Consider the following 16,046-nt stretch of genomic DNA (forward strand, 5'->3'; position numbering starts at 1 on the left):
ATTCTTCAGCTATTTATTGTGTCATAGCTATCCCATCTTTTATGTTTCTTTATTTCAACTATTATATTTTTCATGCCTAATATTTCTACTTGTTTATGTTTTCTAGTTGTTTTCATTTTGCTAATATCTTCCCATATCTTCCATTTTAACACCTTTATTAGCTCTTTAAAAAATTTCTCATTGCATATATTTCAGTAATTCTCTTTCGTAGGAATTGATAATCCAATAGATTGTTTATTTGTTGGCTAATTTGCTTTTAAAAAGACTGTGCTCCTCAAATGTCCTGATATTTTGGCCTGTGAGTTCATCTTTCCCTGAAGATTTCAGTCAGAGCCTGGTCGCCAATGAAGTGTTGTCAGCTCCAATGAGCTTGAGAGGTGGGGTGTGGATAAGCCCCAGACACAGTAAAACTGTAGTCAGCCACTCCCCATCCTACAGAATAACCTCTTCTGTCAGGTCTTCTCCTTTTGCTCCTCGGGAAGAAGCAACACTAGAAGAGCAGTTGCTTTCCCACCCCATCCACTGGGACATGTGGATGTAGTGAGATCTTATAGTATTTGGAAAATGTTTTGGCTTTGTCTTTTTTCAGAGCCAATCTAGGATAATCAATTATTATAGGAAAAGAAGCTCTTAGCAAGATTTCTAGAGATCCAGAAACTTTTTTCCTCTTAATACTAAGAGTATTTTATTGGGGTATAATTAATATGTCCTAAAATATACAAAGTATGTATCTGGATGGATTTTGACAAATATAATCAATTATTAACAACCACCCAAATCAAAATATAAAACATGCTAGAAGCATTTTGATATTCCTGAGAAGCCAGTCAGATGACTGACAGTGTGGTGGTTTTTAAATGACCACAAATTCTCTGACACTCCATTTTTCAAGAAGTGGAGACTAACTCCCCTTGCTTTGAATATAGGCACAACTTAGTGACTTGCTTCTAGGGAATGGACTAAAGCAAAAGTTATGGGGTATGACTTCGAGATTAGGTCACAAAAATAAGCAAAGTAAATTAAATAAAGAAAAAGACACAACAAAAGTAAGTTGTTCTCCAAGAAGTTCATCTGTGAAGGGAAGGAGTAATTTGCTAATGCCAGTAGGAGCCATTGGGATTTTACATGTTTCTTTGCCCGAATACTAAATAGCCCTAGTCTTTGTATTTTCCTTTTCTAATTTATTTTTTTACTTTTTGTTGACCTTCTGACTCTTTTGTTAATCTTTGCCTTTGAGCTATTATTTCTTCCAGCAATTAGAAAGCAGCTCTCTCCTCAGGATAGAATCATCAGGCATGAAATTTATGTGGCTCCAACTTGGCTTGTTAGAATAGCAGGTAAAATGTAGAACAATTCCTGCTTGGGAAACAGGAAAAATACATGATACAAGATTAGGGCATAAGTCGGATCCAGTTCTCAGATGAGACATAAACCGAAATTCTAACTACACAGGGTTTAAAGTCCTAACAGACAGACTTCTCACGGGGGAGAAAATATAGGATTTTATATATATGGATTTTATATATACAGGAGTAGGAGTGCGGATGCAAGATCTGGTTCTGGCTCGTCCAGTTCATCCTTGTAACACCCGCGGTGTTGTTTCCTTTTCCGGACCAGGGGTCATTCTTTTCTTCCTGCCATTCCAAACACCCAGAGAAGTCAGCTAGAAGACAGACTGAACAACCAGGGTCGCACCATAGCTTTCCTCCTTGAACAAGCTTTCCACGTCAAGGAGGATATCTCTGCCTGTCTTCAGGGGACGCATGGCTTTCAAAAGGAGGAGTCACTTGCCAGGAAGCTTCTGGAAAACCACATCCAGACCATCACCAGCATCGTCAAAAAACTCAGCCAGAACATTGAGGTAGTTCTTTATTTCCCATATGTTGGCATCATTGCTTGACAAAGTTTATCAAGCACCAGTGTCATTTTTCAACTAGAGAAATGAGTCACTATTACTTAAGTTTAAATGATTTTAGTTTAGTTGCCTCAGAGGGAAATAGTCAATATTTCAACTTCTCATTTCTGTCAAAAAGTAGAAGGAAATTCTACGTTCAGAAAATGTTTGTTGAATGTCTCTGTGACAGAAAAGGCAACTGTCTAACATTAAATGTCAGACATTGTGCTAAGGTGCTTATTTTCATCTTAATCTCCAAGATTCTATTAATATAATCATTTCAAACAGAGGTCTTCATTAGGCAGTGGGAATGCTAGTTCATAGGCCCATCACACTCTGACCCCATCTCCTACCCCTTTCTCCTTCACTCTGGCCACACTGGGCTCCCAGCTCTTCTTAGAACACCCCAAACATGCTCAGGCTTCAGGGCCTTTGCACTTGCTGTGTATTCTGGGTGGATCATCTTCCCCTAGATGCTTCTATAAAGTATTCTTCATTCCTTCAGTCCCTGCTCAAAAATCATCATATCAGAGGGTGGTTCCTTGACATGCCATAAAACACCCCCTCCTCACCCCAACAGTCACAACCCCCCTTAAACCCTACATTATTTTTATCTATAGCACTTATCGCAAATGACCATGGTCTTTATTTGTTTAGTGTGTTTCCCTTCTAAAATATAATCTCTGTGAGGACAGGGACTTCATTTCGTTCACTGTTAAATCCCACATCAAACTGATGACAGTGTGTGAGAGGCAGTCAGCAATCTGTAAATATTTCTTGAACAGATAAATGAATGAATGAATGATGTTTAAGGTGCTAGAGGAAAAATAGAGCTTCTGATCAAAAAATGAAATGCTTGGGTTAAACCAAGACAAGTAGATTCTTATTACAGGTCTTTCAGAGTTTTTAAAGTACTAATGAGCATTATGACTCTGGGGTAGCAACTTTCAGGCAAAAGTTCCAGAGAATACAGTTTAAAAATCTGGCCCAAAACGTGTGGAATTGTGAGAATTGACAACAGTGCCCTCACACAATAATGTCCTTTTCTCCTATCAGATAGAATAGTGGATTAGACAAAAAAACAAAAACCATGAGATTGACCCAGCAATGACTTACTCATGACTATACATTTAAGGCTAAGGATATTTGTTAATTTATTTTCTGTCTGTAGACCCCATAATGCCATACTGCATTTGAGGGACTGTGGAAAGTTAAAAAATCTTGGTGAGCTTTTAAAAGGTACTTGTTTGGTATTTAGCACATATCGAATTGACAGCAGGACCTAAAGAGTCAATGTTACTTCTCAAAGTGGTCAAAGGTGTTTCCAGGCATAATGAACTTTCATGAAAGTGACAAGAGACACATGGCTCAGTGCCTCTGAGATGATGAGAAAATCAAGTACAGCACCAGGACTAAAATAAGATCCTAATTTAGGAGTCAAAACTTCTTGGTAATTGAAAAGAGAACAGCATTCTCAGAAATATCAAAATGCTTCTAGAATGTTCTATATTTTGATTTCAGTGTTTGTTACATAGTTGATTATATTTGTCAAAATCCATCCAGAGATATATTTTGATTTATATATTTTAATACATATTAATTATACCCCAATAAAATACTATTAGCTTTAAGGGGAAGAAAGTTTCCAGATATCTGAAATCTTGCTAAGAGCTTCTTTTCCTATAATAACTACCTTAGATTAGCTCTGAAAAAAGACAAAGCCAAAGCATTTCCCAAATACCATAAAAATGTCAAAATATTTGCAATCCTGTTAAGGGTTTGGCATATATAGGGAAAATGACAAGGACTGGTCTGATTGTGCGCAGAAAACGGAATTAGGAAGTATTTAAAGACTATAGATATGAAGTTAAAACATTATGAAGAAGAAAGTATTAAACTACCATTAGTAAATAACTAAGACTATAAAGTAATAAGCATTTATAGAGAAATGGATGCTATCCAAGTATTTTTTAAAAACCTAAACTCTTTAGTCAGATCAGCCTATTTGTAAATTAGCCAGCAAGTTAGATCCAAGTGTGAGCAGAAGCTTGACTTGGGTTTTTAAAAGAAATGAAAAAAAGATTTTTTTGTTTAATCAACAATAATTGTAGCAGTTAAGTTTCTTGTTCCTTTTTATTTTTTTTAATTAATTTTTGTTGGAGTATAGTTGCTTTACGATGTTGTGTTAAGTTGCTTGTTCCTTTTTAAATCAAAATATTTATTTTTAAGCTGGCAGCTAATTAAAGTTTGAAAATTAATTTATTTTTAATTCAGGAAAAGAGCATTTCATGTACAACATTGCTTAATTGCATTTTTTTCCTCCAACTTATAAAAGCAATACTTGTTCACTGTAATTATTTGGAAGTTTAGGAAACAATTTTAAAACCTAGGAAAAAGTTCTCACAATTTCACATTCTCTACAAATACCTAGATGCATCTCCCTCTGGTCTTTCCAGGCATTCCCTTTAGGAAGCTGAGACTACATTTGTAAGCACAATTTTTAATATAAAATTATATCATAAACCCTTTCGTATGTCATTAAAAGCTCTTTGCATGGTGTGTACCTCATGGTTTGCTTAATTATTCTCCTAATATTGAAATATTGCTGTGCATAAATGTGTCCACATTTGGATTATTCCTATTGTATACATTCTTGGAAATGGAATTAGCAGGGTAAGAACACTATAAAAGCTCTTTACACATATTGCCACATTGGTCTATTTACACTTCCATTAGCCTTATATGAGAGTGCTTTTTTCACTGCACCTATCCCAGCATTGAGATTTATTGTTTTAATTATTGCTAATTTGATGAGATAGAAATGAGATCTTTCCCTTTTTTTCACTTTTTAAAAGTGACTATAACAATTTACATTTTCTCTGTCAATAATCTATCTAATGTCTTTTGCCAATTTGTATTTTTGGATTTTAGTGCTTTTTAGTTTTTATTTATGAGTTTTTTTTATTAAGAAAAATAAGCAGTGGGACTTCTCTGGTGGCACAGTTGTTAAGAATCCGCCTGCCAATGCAGGGGACATGGGATCAAGCCCTGGTCTGGGAAGATCCCACATGCCGCGGAGCAACTAAGCCCATGTGCCACAACTACTGAGCCTGCGCTCTAGAGCCTGTGCTCTGCAACAAGAGAAGCCACCGCAACAAGAAGCCCGTGCACCTCAACAAAGGTAGCCCCCCACTCACTACAACTAGAGAAAGCCCGTGCACAGCAACAAAGACCCAATGTAGCCAAAAATAAATAAATAAATTTATTTTAAAAAAAGAATAATAAGCAGTGATGCTTTGGTAAATATTTAACAATCAGCAATCAGTTTTTTTTCTGAGGGATAAAATACCTGGTTTATAGTGTTTGCCTATTTCCATGGTGTAAATACTCTCACTATGATTGATTTAGAAAACCAACTGATGTTACTAAACACAAAGATGGGAAGAGATGTACATGCACAATCGGCTCTCAAGGACAGGTGTATAAATGATTGCAACACACCATTGAAACCCTTGGCAGTAACATTTATCATAAATGTTTTTCCAGTTGGTTGTTTATATCTTAATTATATTTATATTGTTTTTTACAAGTTTTAGATAAAGTTAAATGTTCCAATATTTTGGTTTGTGACTTCCCTCATTACTTTCAAGAACAGAAATTTCCTTTAGAAATTTCAAAGATGAAATGATCTCTATTATCTGTTAGTTTTATGGCTTAACTTTTTTAATATTCTAAATCTATTTTTTTCTAAAATCTATATTCATGTATGGTGTAAGGTAAGGATCTAAACTGTTTTCTGAATAAGTAACCAAAAATCTCAACAGCATTTGTGAAATTCCTTCCCCAGGGATTTTGAGTCTCATATATAGCATATTTCTTTCTTACATTTACAAAGATCTTCATTAAATTACAATGATTGATTTAGCTACACACAGCTATTTAGCTACACTCAGCTATTTAGCTACACTCAATTACTTATCCTCGTTTTTACAAAATGCTTTACTATTTAATAGGGCAAGTTCCTTTTTATCACTATTCCTTACAAAACAAAGCAAAACAACACCTACTGTTATGGTCTGAACATTTGTGTCCGCATTCAAAACTCATATGTGAAATCCTACTGCCCAATGTGATGGTATCAGGAGGGCTTAGGGAGGTATTTGGGTCATGAGAGTGGAGTCCTCATAAATGGGATTAGTGCCTTCATAAAAGAGATCTCACAGAGCTCCCTGGCTCCTTCCACTATGTGAAGATGCAGCAGGAAGTGAGCAATCTGCAGCCCAGAAGAAGGCTCTCCCCGGAACCCAACCATGCGGGCACCCCGATCTTGCACTTCCAGCCTCCAGAATAGTGAGAAATAAATCTCTGTTGTTTATAAGCTGCTCAGTCTGTGGTATTTTTTCATAGTGGCCCGAACGAACTAAAACACCTATAGGCATGCAAAAGCCAACAAACAAGCTAAAACAAAAACACCTCTAGCTAGTGTTCTTGACACTTTTACGTCTCCAGTTAAAGCTATATTTGTTCTTGGATTGTCTCAATCTGCCAGTTTACAAATGGGTAAGATTCTGTATATAGTCTTTGAAATTTCTATAATTCATTTCCTATAAAATTCCTTCTTTTCCTCCAAAAATTCATAATCACAAATTTAACATGGTTCAGGCCTTGGTAAACTATAGCAATTAACCTTTAATGTTTCGGTAAATCAAAAAGTTGGTTGTGTTTTCCTATCCTCTAAACGGTTTTCTGAGTAAACATAAATTAATTTTTATGTCTTTACTTTGAAACCTGTTTGAATGTCAAGCAAGATATAAATTTTTTCTATAGACAAGCAAAATTTTTTAATTTTTATGTATGAATGCCAAAAATTAAAACCCACTGTTTGGGGGAACACCGACCTGGTGGTATAGGACAGTCAGCTTCATTTCAGAACACCAAGACATAATGAAGGCATGACAAAGGATACTCGGCAAAATCTGAACACACTCAAGCCATACATTTCTCATGTTCTCTAAAAAATCTAAAACAATAAATGTTTTTCACTCCATGTATGTGAAACAGTTTGATTCAGATTTGCTTGTGTTAATTGTATTAGCTTCATTGTGGTTCTGATTCAATCTGTAAAGGGCCTTGCTTGATGCCATATGAAAGGTTCCTTCTTCTAAACTGTACCACCAATTCTGAAAGAGGTTTTTGTGAAAAGCTTTTATGTCGATGATGGCCATGGCCATAATAACACAATAAATATGTTTTGTTTGGCCCATATGGTGTCTGTAAAAGAATTTGAATAAGACGTCAATATTTTAAAATGAGAAACTTAACATAAAATCTGGATTTCTGGCTTCTGTTGAGACATCGTTGAACCATCATGCCCACCTGGCAACAATCGGCAGGACTCAACGCCATCACTATCTCCCTCAAATAAAGCAAAGATGGCTTCTCTCCGATACAGGACCCTCTCACTCACTTACACTATCAGCCTAACTAGGAAATGCACCCAATTTTGTAACCTCTATTTAAATGATATTTTCTTATCATGTCTGATGGGAAATTAATGGGAATTTTAACTCAAATATTGCAGGTGTTGGAGGAACAAATAAAAACTCGAGACGTGGCAGCCACAGGAATTAATTTTGCAGTACAGGACCTAAACACCAAACACCTTCAAGGAGTTGGAGATCTTCGAGGAAGAGTAGCCAGGTGAGAAGAAGCGTGTTAACTAATGCTTAGTGGTCAGTTGCTGGCCACTGAGTTCTCATCCCTAAACAAGTCCCATATTGTAGAAAACAAGATACTGCCTTTAAGCTAAATGATGAGAAAGTGTATCATGAAATTTGAAAATGTATCATGAAATTTGAAAGCCTCATGCTCCCTGTGAGATCCAAGGGTTCTATAAAGGACCTCTCATACAGAATGCCCCGTTTGGTTTCATCTGCAAATGACAAGTATTGTCTTTACAGCCCTCAGCTGTCCAAATGCCAACATCTATACAAAGACATACCCTTGAAACCACACACAAGATCCCCAGATGTATCAAATCTAGTGATTAAAACATTTAAAATATACAATAATTACATATAGAAGCCTAGCAAAAGGGATTTAATGGTCAAGTGAATAAAATTTTAAATGATATCCTTTGTATGAGACTTGTAAGTTGGAAGAATTCATGGTGTACAGTTCAGCAAAAATTTGTAGGCATTGACAATGGCAGGACCACTCTGGTTGACACATGAAAGATGACTTGTGAGTGGCTGAGCGTGGACACCTTTCCACCTTTACATCTTCTGCCAGCACCTCTCTCCTCTCTCCTGAAATACCCCCACCTTCATCTCATTAATCTGCTCTCAAGTGTTAATGACCAATAATTATTATTAATGACCAATAAGAATTAGGTGATTAACACCTAAGACAAACCTCTTCTAGTTTATCCGTCCATTCAATTCAACAACAACGACAAAAAAAGTATTAAACACTTCTATATGCCAGGCAGTGTGCTAATATTCAGGGTTTCAGCAACATGGTCCCTTTCCTGTAAATTCAAAGTCTACCTGGGAAAACATAAATCAATGAGGTGACCACTATAATGAAAGCCTGGGGTGCTATGGGAATATCCAAATCAGATGGGGGCATAAAGATGGCTTCCTGGAGGAGGTGACACTTGACATGAATTTTGAAAGGTTTGTAGCAGTTAACTAACAGGGAAGGAAAGGAAAGGCACTTCACATAGGAGGCAAGATATGTGCAAAAGAACTGAGGGGTAAATGACTGTGACATGTTCAGGGGCTACCTGTGAGAAGAGTATTTTAGTTATGTTATTTTGGATTTGCACTTAGGGAGAGATGGGAGATTGGGAGATGAAGCTAGAGAAATGGTCCAGAGTTGGGTGATGAGGATCTTTGACCAAGGTAAAAAGTTTAAACTTTATGTAGAAAGTTATAAATAGCCATGGGAAGATTTTAAGTAAGGGGATGACATTTAGTGACCTTCTAGTAGTAGCCAAACTGGTGGGGTACAGAAAGAAGGCATGAAGATGAAAGGAAGCTATTGTAGCAATCAAGGTGAGAAATGTCTAAACGAAAGCACTGGCCATGCAAGTCCAGAGCACGTAACAGACATTCAGAAAACAGAATCTACAGGATTAGTACATATGTGTGTGTGTATGTGTGTATACACAAACATAAACATACATACGTATATACATATATAATTATATATTATATGTATACATATTTTAAAATATATAAAATTGTATATTTTATTCTATAATATTTGATACATGGAAAAGAATCTTTATAATATTTGGGTAAGCTATGAAGCAAGATAATAAAACAAACCCCAGCAAACCCATCACCCTACTTAGATGTGCCATGATTTTACAAAGAAGATAAACACCAAAAATCTCTTGAATGGAATTTGGAATTTGGTTCAACTTGGTGCTGATGACACTTCAACTAGTTTTTTTTCTGCAAACCACTTAAGACCCTACTATTTCATTCTTGTAAATCCTCTCTTACGTACAAGACAAAGTCACAAACAGATTCAGATGAAGCCAAGAGATGAATGGAATAATATCAAGGAAAAGATGTGCAACTATTTTTGTTCTGCTCCAGTTTCTTTTTTTTGTTTCCTTTTTACAAAATGTTGTATGTATTTAAGGTGTACATGATGATTTGATATACATATACATACTAAAATGATTACTATAGTCAAGCTAATTAGCATATCTTCTCCTCACAGAGTTACCTTTATGTGTGTGTGATGAGAGCACCTGAAATCTACTCTCTTAGCATATTTCCATTCTTCAATACAGCATTATTCACTGTAGTCATCACACGGTGCATTAGGTCTCTAGACTTATGCAGCCTACAGAACGGCCACTTTGTGCCCCTGATCGACGTCTCCCCATTTCCCCCACCTCCTCACCCCTAATAACCACTGTTTTCCTCTCTGTTTCTATGTATTTGACTTTTTTAGGTTCCACATATAAATGAAATGATGCAGTTTTTTCCTCCTGTGTCTGGCTTTTTTCACTGAGCATAATGTCCTCCAGGTTCATCCATGTTGTTGCAAATGGCAATGTCTCCTTTTCTGAGGCTGAAAATTTCAGAGAGAGAGAGAGTGTGTGTGTGTGTGTGTGTGTATCACAATTTCTTTATCTATTCATCCAAAGACACTTAGGTTGTTTCCATATCCTGGTTATTATGAATACTGCTGCAATGAACATGAAAGTACATATTTCTTCCAGGTATTCATTTCATTTCCTTTGGATATGTATCCAGAGGGGGGATTTCTGGATGATATAACAGTTCTATTTTTAATTTTTAAAAGAACCTCCATTCTGTTTTGTATAATGGCTATACCAATTTACATTCCTGCTAACAGTGTAGAAGGATTCCTTTTTCTCCACATCTGCACCAATACTTGTTATCTTTTATTTTTTTGATAATTCTCATCTTAACAGGTATGAGGTGATATGGTTTTGATTTGCATTTCCCTGATGATTAGTAATATAGAGCTCTTTTTCATGTACCTGTTGGCCATTTGTACGTCATCTATGGACAAATATCTGTTCAGGTTTTTGCCCATTTTTTTTAAATCATGTGACCATTTAAAATGCCCTCTTTGTTTTCTGTGATCCCAAGGGACTCACAGATGAGCCCCATCGGGTCTCAGGGCTAGGTGATTTGGGAGCCAGTCTCTTGGGTGGCAGCTAGATGTATGGTCCACACCCTTTGCTCCCCATGGAGAATCGGATTTGGGGGTTTCCTCCCAACAGTAAGGTGCTGCACCAGGGATGGGGCTTATGGCATGGGTGTGTCTCAACTTTTTCCACCCAGTTTGATGTGGGTATTAGTTGCCTGATGTGTAGAAGTCTCTAAACAAGTTTCTGAATTTTACTCAGAAGGACTTGATCCACATTTTGCTGGTTATTTGGTGCATCTGAGGGAGGAGGGAAAAATCAACAGCCCCCTATTCCTCCAACTTGCTCTCTGATTGCTTACTTACCTTCCCCTTTAATATGAAGCAGTGATTTTAGGACAAGGTCTTATTTTTCCTTGAAATGTCTCCCTTTTATGAAACTTTCTTAAATCTAGTGATTTGAGACAGATTCTGGCTAAAACCCATGAGATTTAAATTCACACTTCCATTTTTTCTTTTCCGTATTTTTGCAGGCAAGTGACCCATGGACCAGCTGAGGCAGATTAATTACTTTTTTCCCACATATATTGACCTTAATTCCAGTTAGCGTTTTGGCATAAGTGAGACAAAGTTGATTTTTTTTTTGCGGTACATGGGCCTCTCACTGTTGTGGCCTCTCCCGTTGCGGAGCACAGGCTCCGGACGCACAGGCTCAGCGGCCATGGCTCACGGGCCCAGCCGCTCCGCGGCATGTGGGATCTTCCCGGACCGGGGCACGAACCCGTGTCCCCTGCCTCGGCAGGCGGACTCTCAACCACTGTGCCACCAGGGAAGTCCTAAGTTGATTATTTTAACATAATTCCTAGCAAACCTTTTACTGCTTCATAAATCAAACTCAATATTTGATAACAACAATGTGCTTTGAATTTTATATCTTATTTTCCACTCCAATATAGTGGCAGTTTAAAAGCAAATACTTCCAATGAGATGAGGTTCGCGAAGTTGTCTGGCCTGCTTTTGACACTCTGTACTGTATTTGATAGATTAGTCTCATGTGCAAAGAAAGAAAAAGGCAGGTATGTAAAAGGCAGCAACACAGACGGCTTACAATCTGTAGAAGCAGCCAGAGGAGGCCAACCCTCTATCCACACTTGACTATATGGGACCCCAAGGCAGATCTGCAGATGAAAAAAAAATGTTGTGTTGATGTGGGATTAAAAGCATAAGTCATGTCCTTTGGAGAAACAATAACGATATTATTTGGATACTGTCAACTTTTGAAAAGAGTGGGGACTTCTCATTAAAGATATTTTTACTCCACTTGAGACATCTCAATGCCAGTAAAAATAAAAGGAAGAAAACAAAAAACTTCATCTTTACTAGAACATGGAAGTTGCCATAACCACGAACCGCAAACAGAGCACATTTAGCAAATACTGAGATGTTTGGACTGATAGTGTTCTCCTTAGACCTTAAACATAATGATTTCCTCCAAATCAAGAGGCATAATTCAGAAAGGCATAGACCAAATATTTTGAATATAGCAATGTTACCTAGGGGATGGGGTGAGTCACAGGAGAGATAGGAAATGTCCCTTGAGAGATTCAGGTCAGCAACACAGAAGAGCAGAGTGGGTAGAGCTGAAGATGCAATCGTGCTATTTATCATCTGGGGCCTCCCTTCTTGCCACTTCATGCCTGAGAGAAACCAGCTGGGGCGCAACGGGCTGAGGAAGGAGAGGAGGCGATAATATCACATGAAAGACTCTATCATGATGATTTGCTGTGAGATACACCAATCTGGTTTTTGAGGAGAAAATGGGGAGATGTGCCCTCTTCCCTGGACCTAAAGAAACAACAGATTTGATAACGATAAGGCTGAGTAGAGGAAGTGATCTTCTCTCCACCAAACACACACTAACTCACATACATACAATGGAATATTATTCAGCCATAAAAAAGGAATGAAACAAGGCCATTTGCAGCAACATGGATGGACCTAGGGATTGTCATGCTGAGTGAAGTAAGTCAGACAGAGAAAAACAAATATCATATGATATTGCTTATATGTGGAATCTAAAAAAAGGTTACAAATGAATTTATCTACAAACAGAAATAGAGTTACAGATGTAGAAAACAAATTCATGGTTACCTAGCAGTAAGGGGGGCAGGGAGGGATAAACTGGGAGATTGGGACTGACATATACACACAACTGTATATAAAATAGATAATAAGGACCTACGGTATAGCACAGGGAACTCTAATCAATACTCTGTAATGACCTATATGGAAAAAGAATCTAAAAAAGAGTGGAGATATGTATATGTATAACTGACTCACTTTGCTGTACACCTGAAACTAACACAACAGTGGAAATCAACTCTACTCCAATAAAAATTATTTCTTTTTTTTTTTTTTTTTTTTTTTTTTTTTGCGGTACGCGGGCCTCTCACTGTTGTGGCCTCTCCCGTTGCGGAGCACAGGCTCCGGACGCGCAGGCTCAGCGGCCATGGCTCACGGGCCCAGCCGCTCCGCGGCATGTGGGATCTTCCCGGACTGGGGCACGAGCCCATGTCCCCTGCATCGGCAGGCGGACTCTCAACCACTGCGCCACCAGGGAAGCCCTCCAATAAAAATTATTAAAAAAAAATATATATATATATATATATATATATATATATATATATATATACTCTCAGTCATAGGCCAGTGGCCAGAATCTCAGGAAGATGTGAAAGTGGGACTTAGGAAGAATCTGGCCTGTGCGTGAAAACCACCACCACTGTCGATCGATCGATCGATCGATAGATAGGTACATAGGTAGATAAAAGTGTAAGACTGATGAATGTATCTCATGACAGGAATTACCCAGAAAAACAGAGGAAGAGTTCAAATTAAAGTTCTCCTGGTTTCAAAGAAATTAAGAGTAAACAAAAGAGATAAAAGAAGATTGCTGATTGAACTGTCGCATGTCATTTTGCTCCTTCCAAAAGCCCCACTAAGTCTACAGTAAAAAAGAGTTTTCCCTTTAAAACATAAACCCACAAAGACAGGGGATATCAGCCTAGAAACACTGGAACCTAGAAGACAGACAGACATGTGGAAACTGACTGAGCAGATGTAATGAGACCAGTTTTAAAGCTGTGGGATAAGCTGAGAATGACCGGGTTTTATACCACAGACCTCTCACAGGCTTAGGAGGGCTGGGCCAGGCACCTCTGAGAGTGTGGGTGAAGGTGGGCTCTTGCCTCCTGGGAGAGGAACTGAGAGAAGTAGGGAGAGGCAGAGGCAAGAACCACTGCAGTGTGTTATTAGCCTTCTTGTTATTATTGACTTTTAAACTATAAACATGTTTTACTTTGATAAAAATAAGAGATAAAAGGGTCCCCCCCCAAAAGAGATTATCAAATAACAAAAGGAGATAGATAAACTGGAATTGCTCAGGGATAGGTGAAAGAAAACATTAAAATATTACAGGGGTTCAATCTACTTTAGAAGTCCCCAAAAGAGGATACATACAAGTGAAAATAAGTTATTTTTTTAAAAAAGGCATGAGCAAACTGTACAAAACAAAAATGCTTTTCTATATAAAAATGGTTAGAGAAATGATGTACAGGGAAGACAACACAGACCTCATTCAATAGAGACATAAGAGGAGCTCCTAAAGAAGAAAAAGAACAAATTCTTCAGAAGAAAAAAATATTTATGCTTATAAGAGAGAAAGCTTTCTTGAAACAAGAGATTTGAATCTGTAGATCAAAAGGAAAACTGCAACCCCAGAAAAATGTACATAAGAACAATTAAACCAAGATACCTGGTTGAAGTTACTGACTATCAAGGATAAAGAATCAATAGAAGAAAAAAGAAAAACCAAAAAGAATCATTAGACATCTAGGTAGACAAAACAGATTACATAAAAGAATAATGAAAAAACATAGTCATCTCAGACTTCTCCACCTCAAACCGTGCCAGATGAGAATGGAGCAATGTCTATCATGTTCTGAACAAAAGAAAAAGTGACCCGATAATGTCTTCTTAACCAAATTACTTTTCAAGTATAAGAGAACAGACATTCTCAAGTATTCATGAATGTAAAGATTCCAATACTTCCTGGATCCTTCTTTTGAAATCTGGATGACAAAATCTGGCCAACCAAAGAATTAAATCAAAATAAGGGGGGACTTCTCTGGTGGCGCAGTGGTTAAGAATCCGCCTGCCAATGCACGGGACAGAGGTTCGAGCCCTAGTCTGGGAAGATCCCACATGCTGTGGAGCAACTAAGCCCATGCGCTACAACTACTGAGCCTGCATGCCACAACTACTGAGCTCACATGCCACAACTACTGAAGCCCATGCACCTAGAGCCCACACTCCTCAACAAGAGAAGCCACTGCAATGAGAAGCCTGAGCACCTCAACAAAGAGTAGCCCCCGCTCACTGCAACTAGAGAAAGCCCACGGGCAGCAACAAAGAACCAACGCAGCCAAAAAAAAATCAAAATAAGGATTTCAGATAAGAAATCATAGTTTTAAAGGACTGTCATTGAACATAGAATCTAAATATAGAATGAAGATTCAATAAGAGTGGGAAATTTAGTTGCAGAACGCACTGTAAATGTCATAAAAACTGTTATTTTTAAAATAGAAAAGTATTAACAAAAACTGTTGAAAGAGCAAGGATATAAACACTTAGTTGCTCACTTTTTGGCATATGGCCAATAGATAATGTCTAAAGTTGAAATGGCAGTTGTAAAAAGTATAATGATTCCAATCTATGTTAGCTTTTTATAACTTCATTCTTTAGAAATAGCTCTTGTAGTGAGGAGATATATATATATATATTTGAAGTTCAGCAATTTCTTCATTTTTCACTACAGTTTCCTTTCCTTAGGTTAAATTAAAATTCAATGTAAGGGGGCTTCCCTGGTGGCGCAGTGGTTGAGAGTCCACCTGCCGATGCAGGGGATGCGGGTTCGTGCCCCGGTCCGGGAAGATCCCACATGCCGTGGAGCGGCTGGGCCCGTGAGCCATGGCTGCTGAGCCTGCGCGTCTGGAGCCTGTGCTCCGCAACCGGAGAGGCCACAACAGTGAGAGAGGCCCGTGTACCGAAAAAAAAAAAAAAAAAATTCAATGTAAGGTTTTTAACTAAAACTGGTACCTATAATCCTAATATTCTAAAATTAATTTATTATATTTCTTTCTTCCTCTCTCCATGTGTAATATATATACATATATATACATATAACCCCACATCATATCTATATAATATGTGTATTTTGTATAATGGTGAATGAAATAATAACCAAATATTAGCAATGACTATCTCTGAAAAGTGGAATTTGGGATGATGTTAACTCTCTTCTTTGTTCTTTTCTTTTTGTATTATGTGTAATTTTTTTATAATGAGCATGTGTTATTTTAAAAGAAACAATAAAATCACTTCAAAGGAGAGAGAGAGAAACTTCCTTTTGAAATATGAGTGCAGCTTTGAAAAACCACTAACCCTTGACTTC

At 37.5% G+C, this 16,046-nt stretch overlaps 1 protein-coding gene across 1 annotated transcript in view; it reads left to right on the plus strand.

The window, feature by feature from the left end:
- Positions 1–16,046, plus strand: part of FAM81B (family with sequence similarity 81 member B) — a gene marked incomplete at its 5' end in the record, with an annotated part of 53,121 nt that overhangs the window by 17,596 nt on the left and 19,479 nt on the right. Inside the window, 2 exons of the mRNA XM_079918630.1 lie at positions 1,618–1,861; positions 7,476–7,594. Of these exons, the coding sequence (XP_079774756.1) occupies positions 1,618–1,861; positions 7,476–7,594 (363 nt within the window). The remainder of the gene's footprint in view (positions 1–1,617; positions 1,862–7,475; positions 7,595–16,046) is intronic.

This window comes from Stenella coeruleoalba (assembly GCF_951394435.1).
Source record: "Stenella coeruleoalba genome assembly, chromosome: 3".
NCBI lineage: Eukaryota > Metazoa > Chordata > Mammalia > Artiodactyla > Delphinidae > Stenella > Stenella coeruleoalba.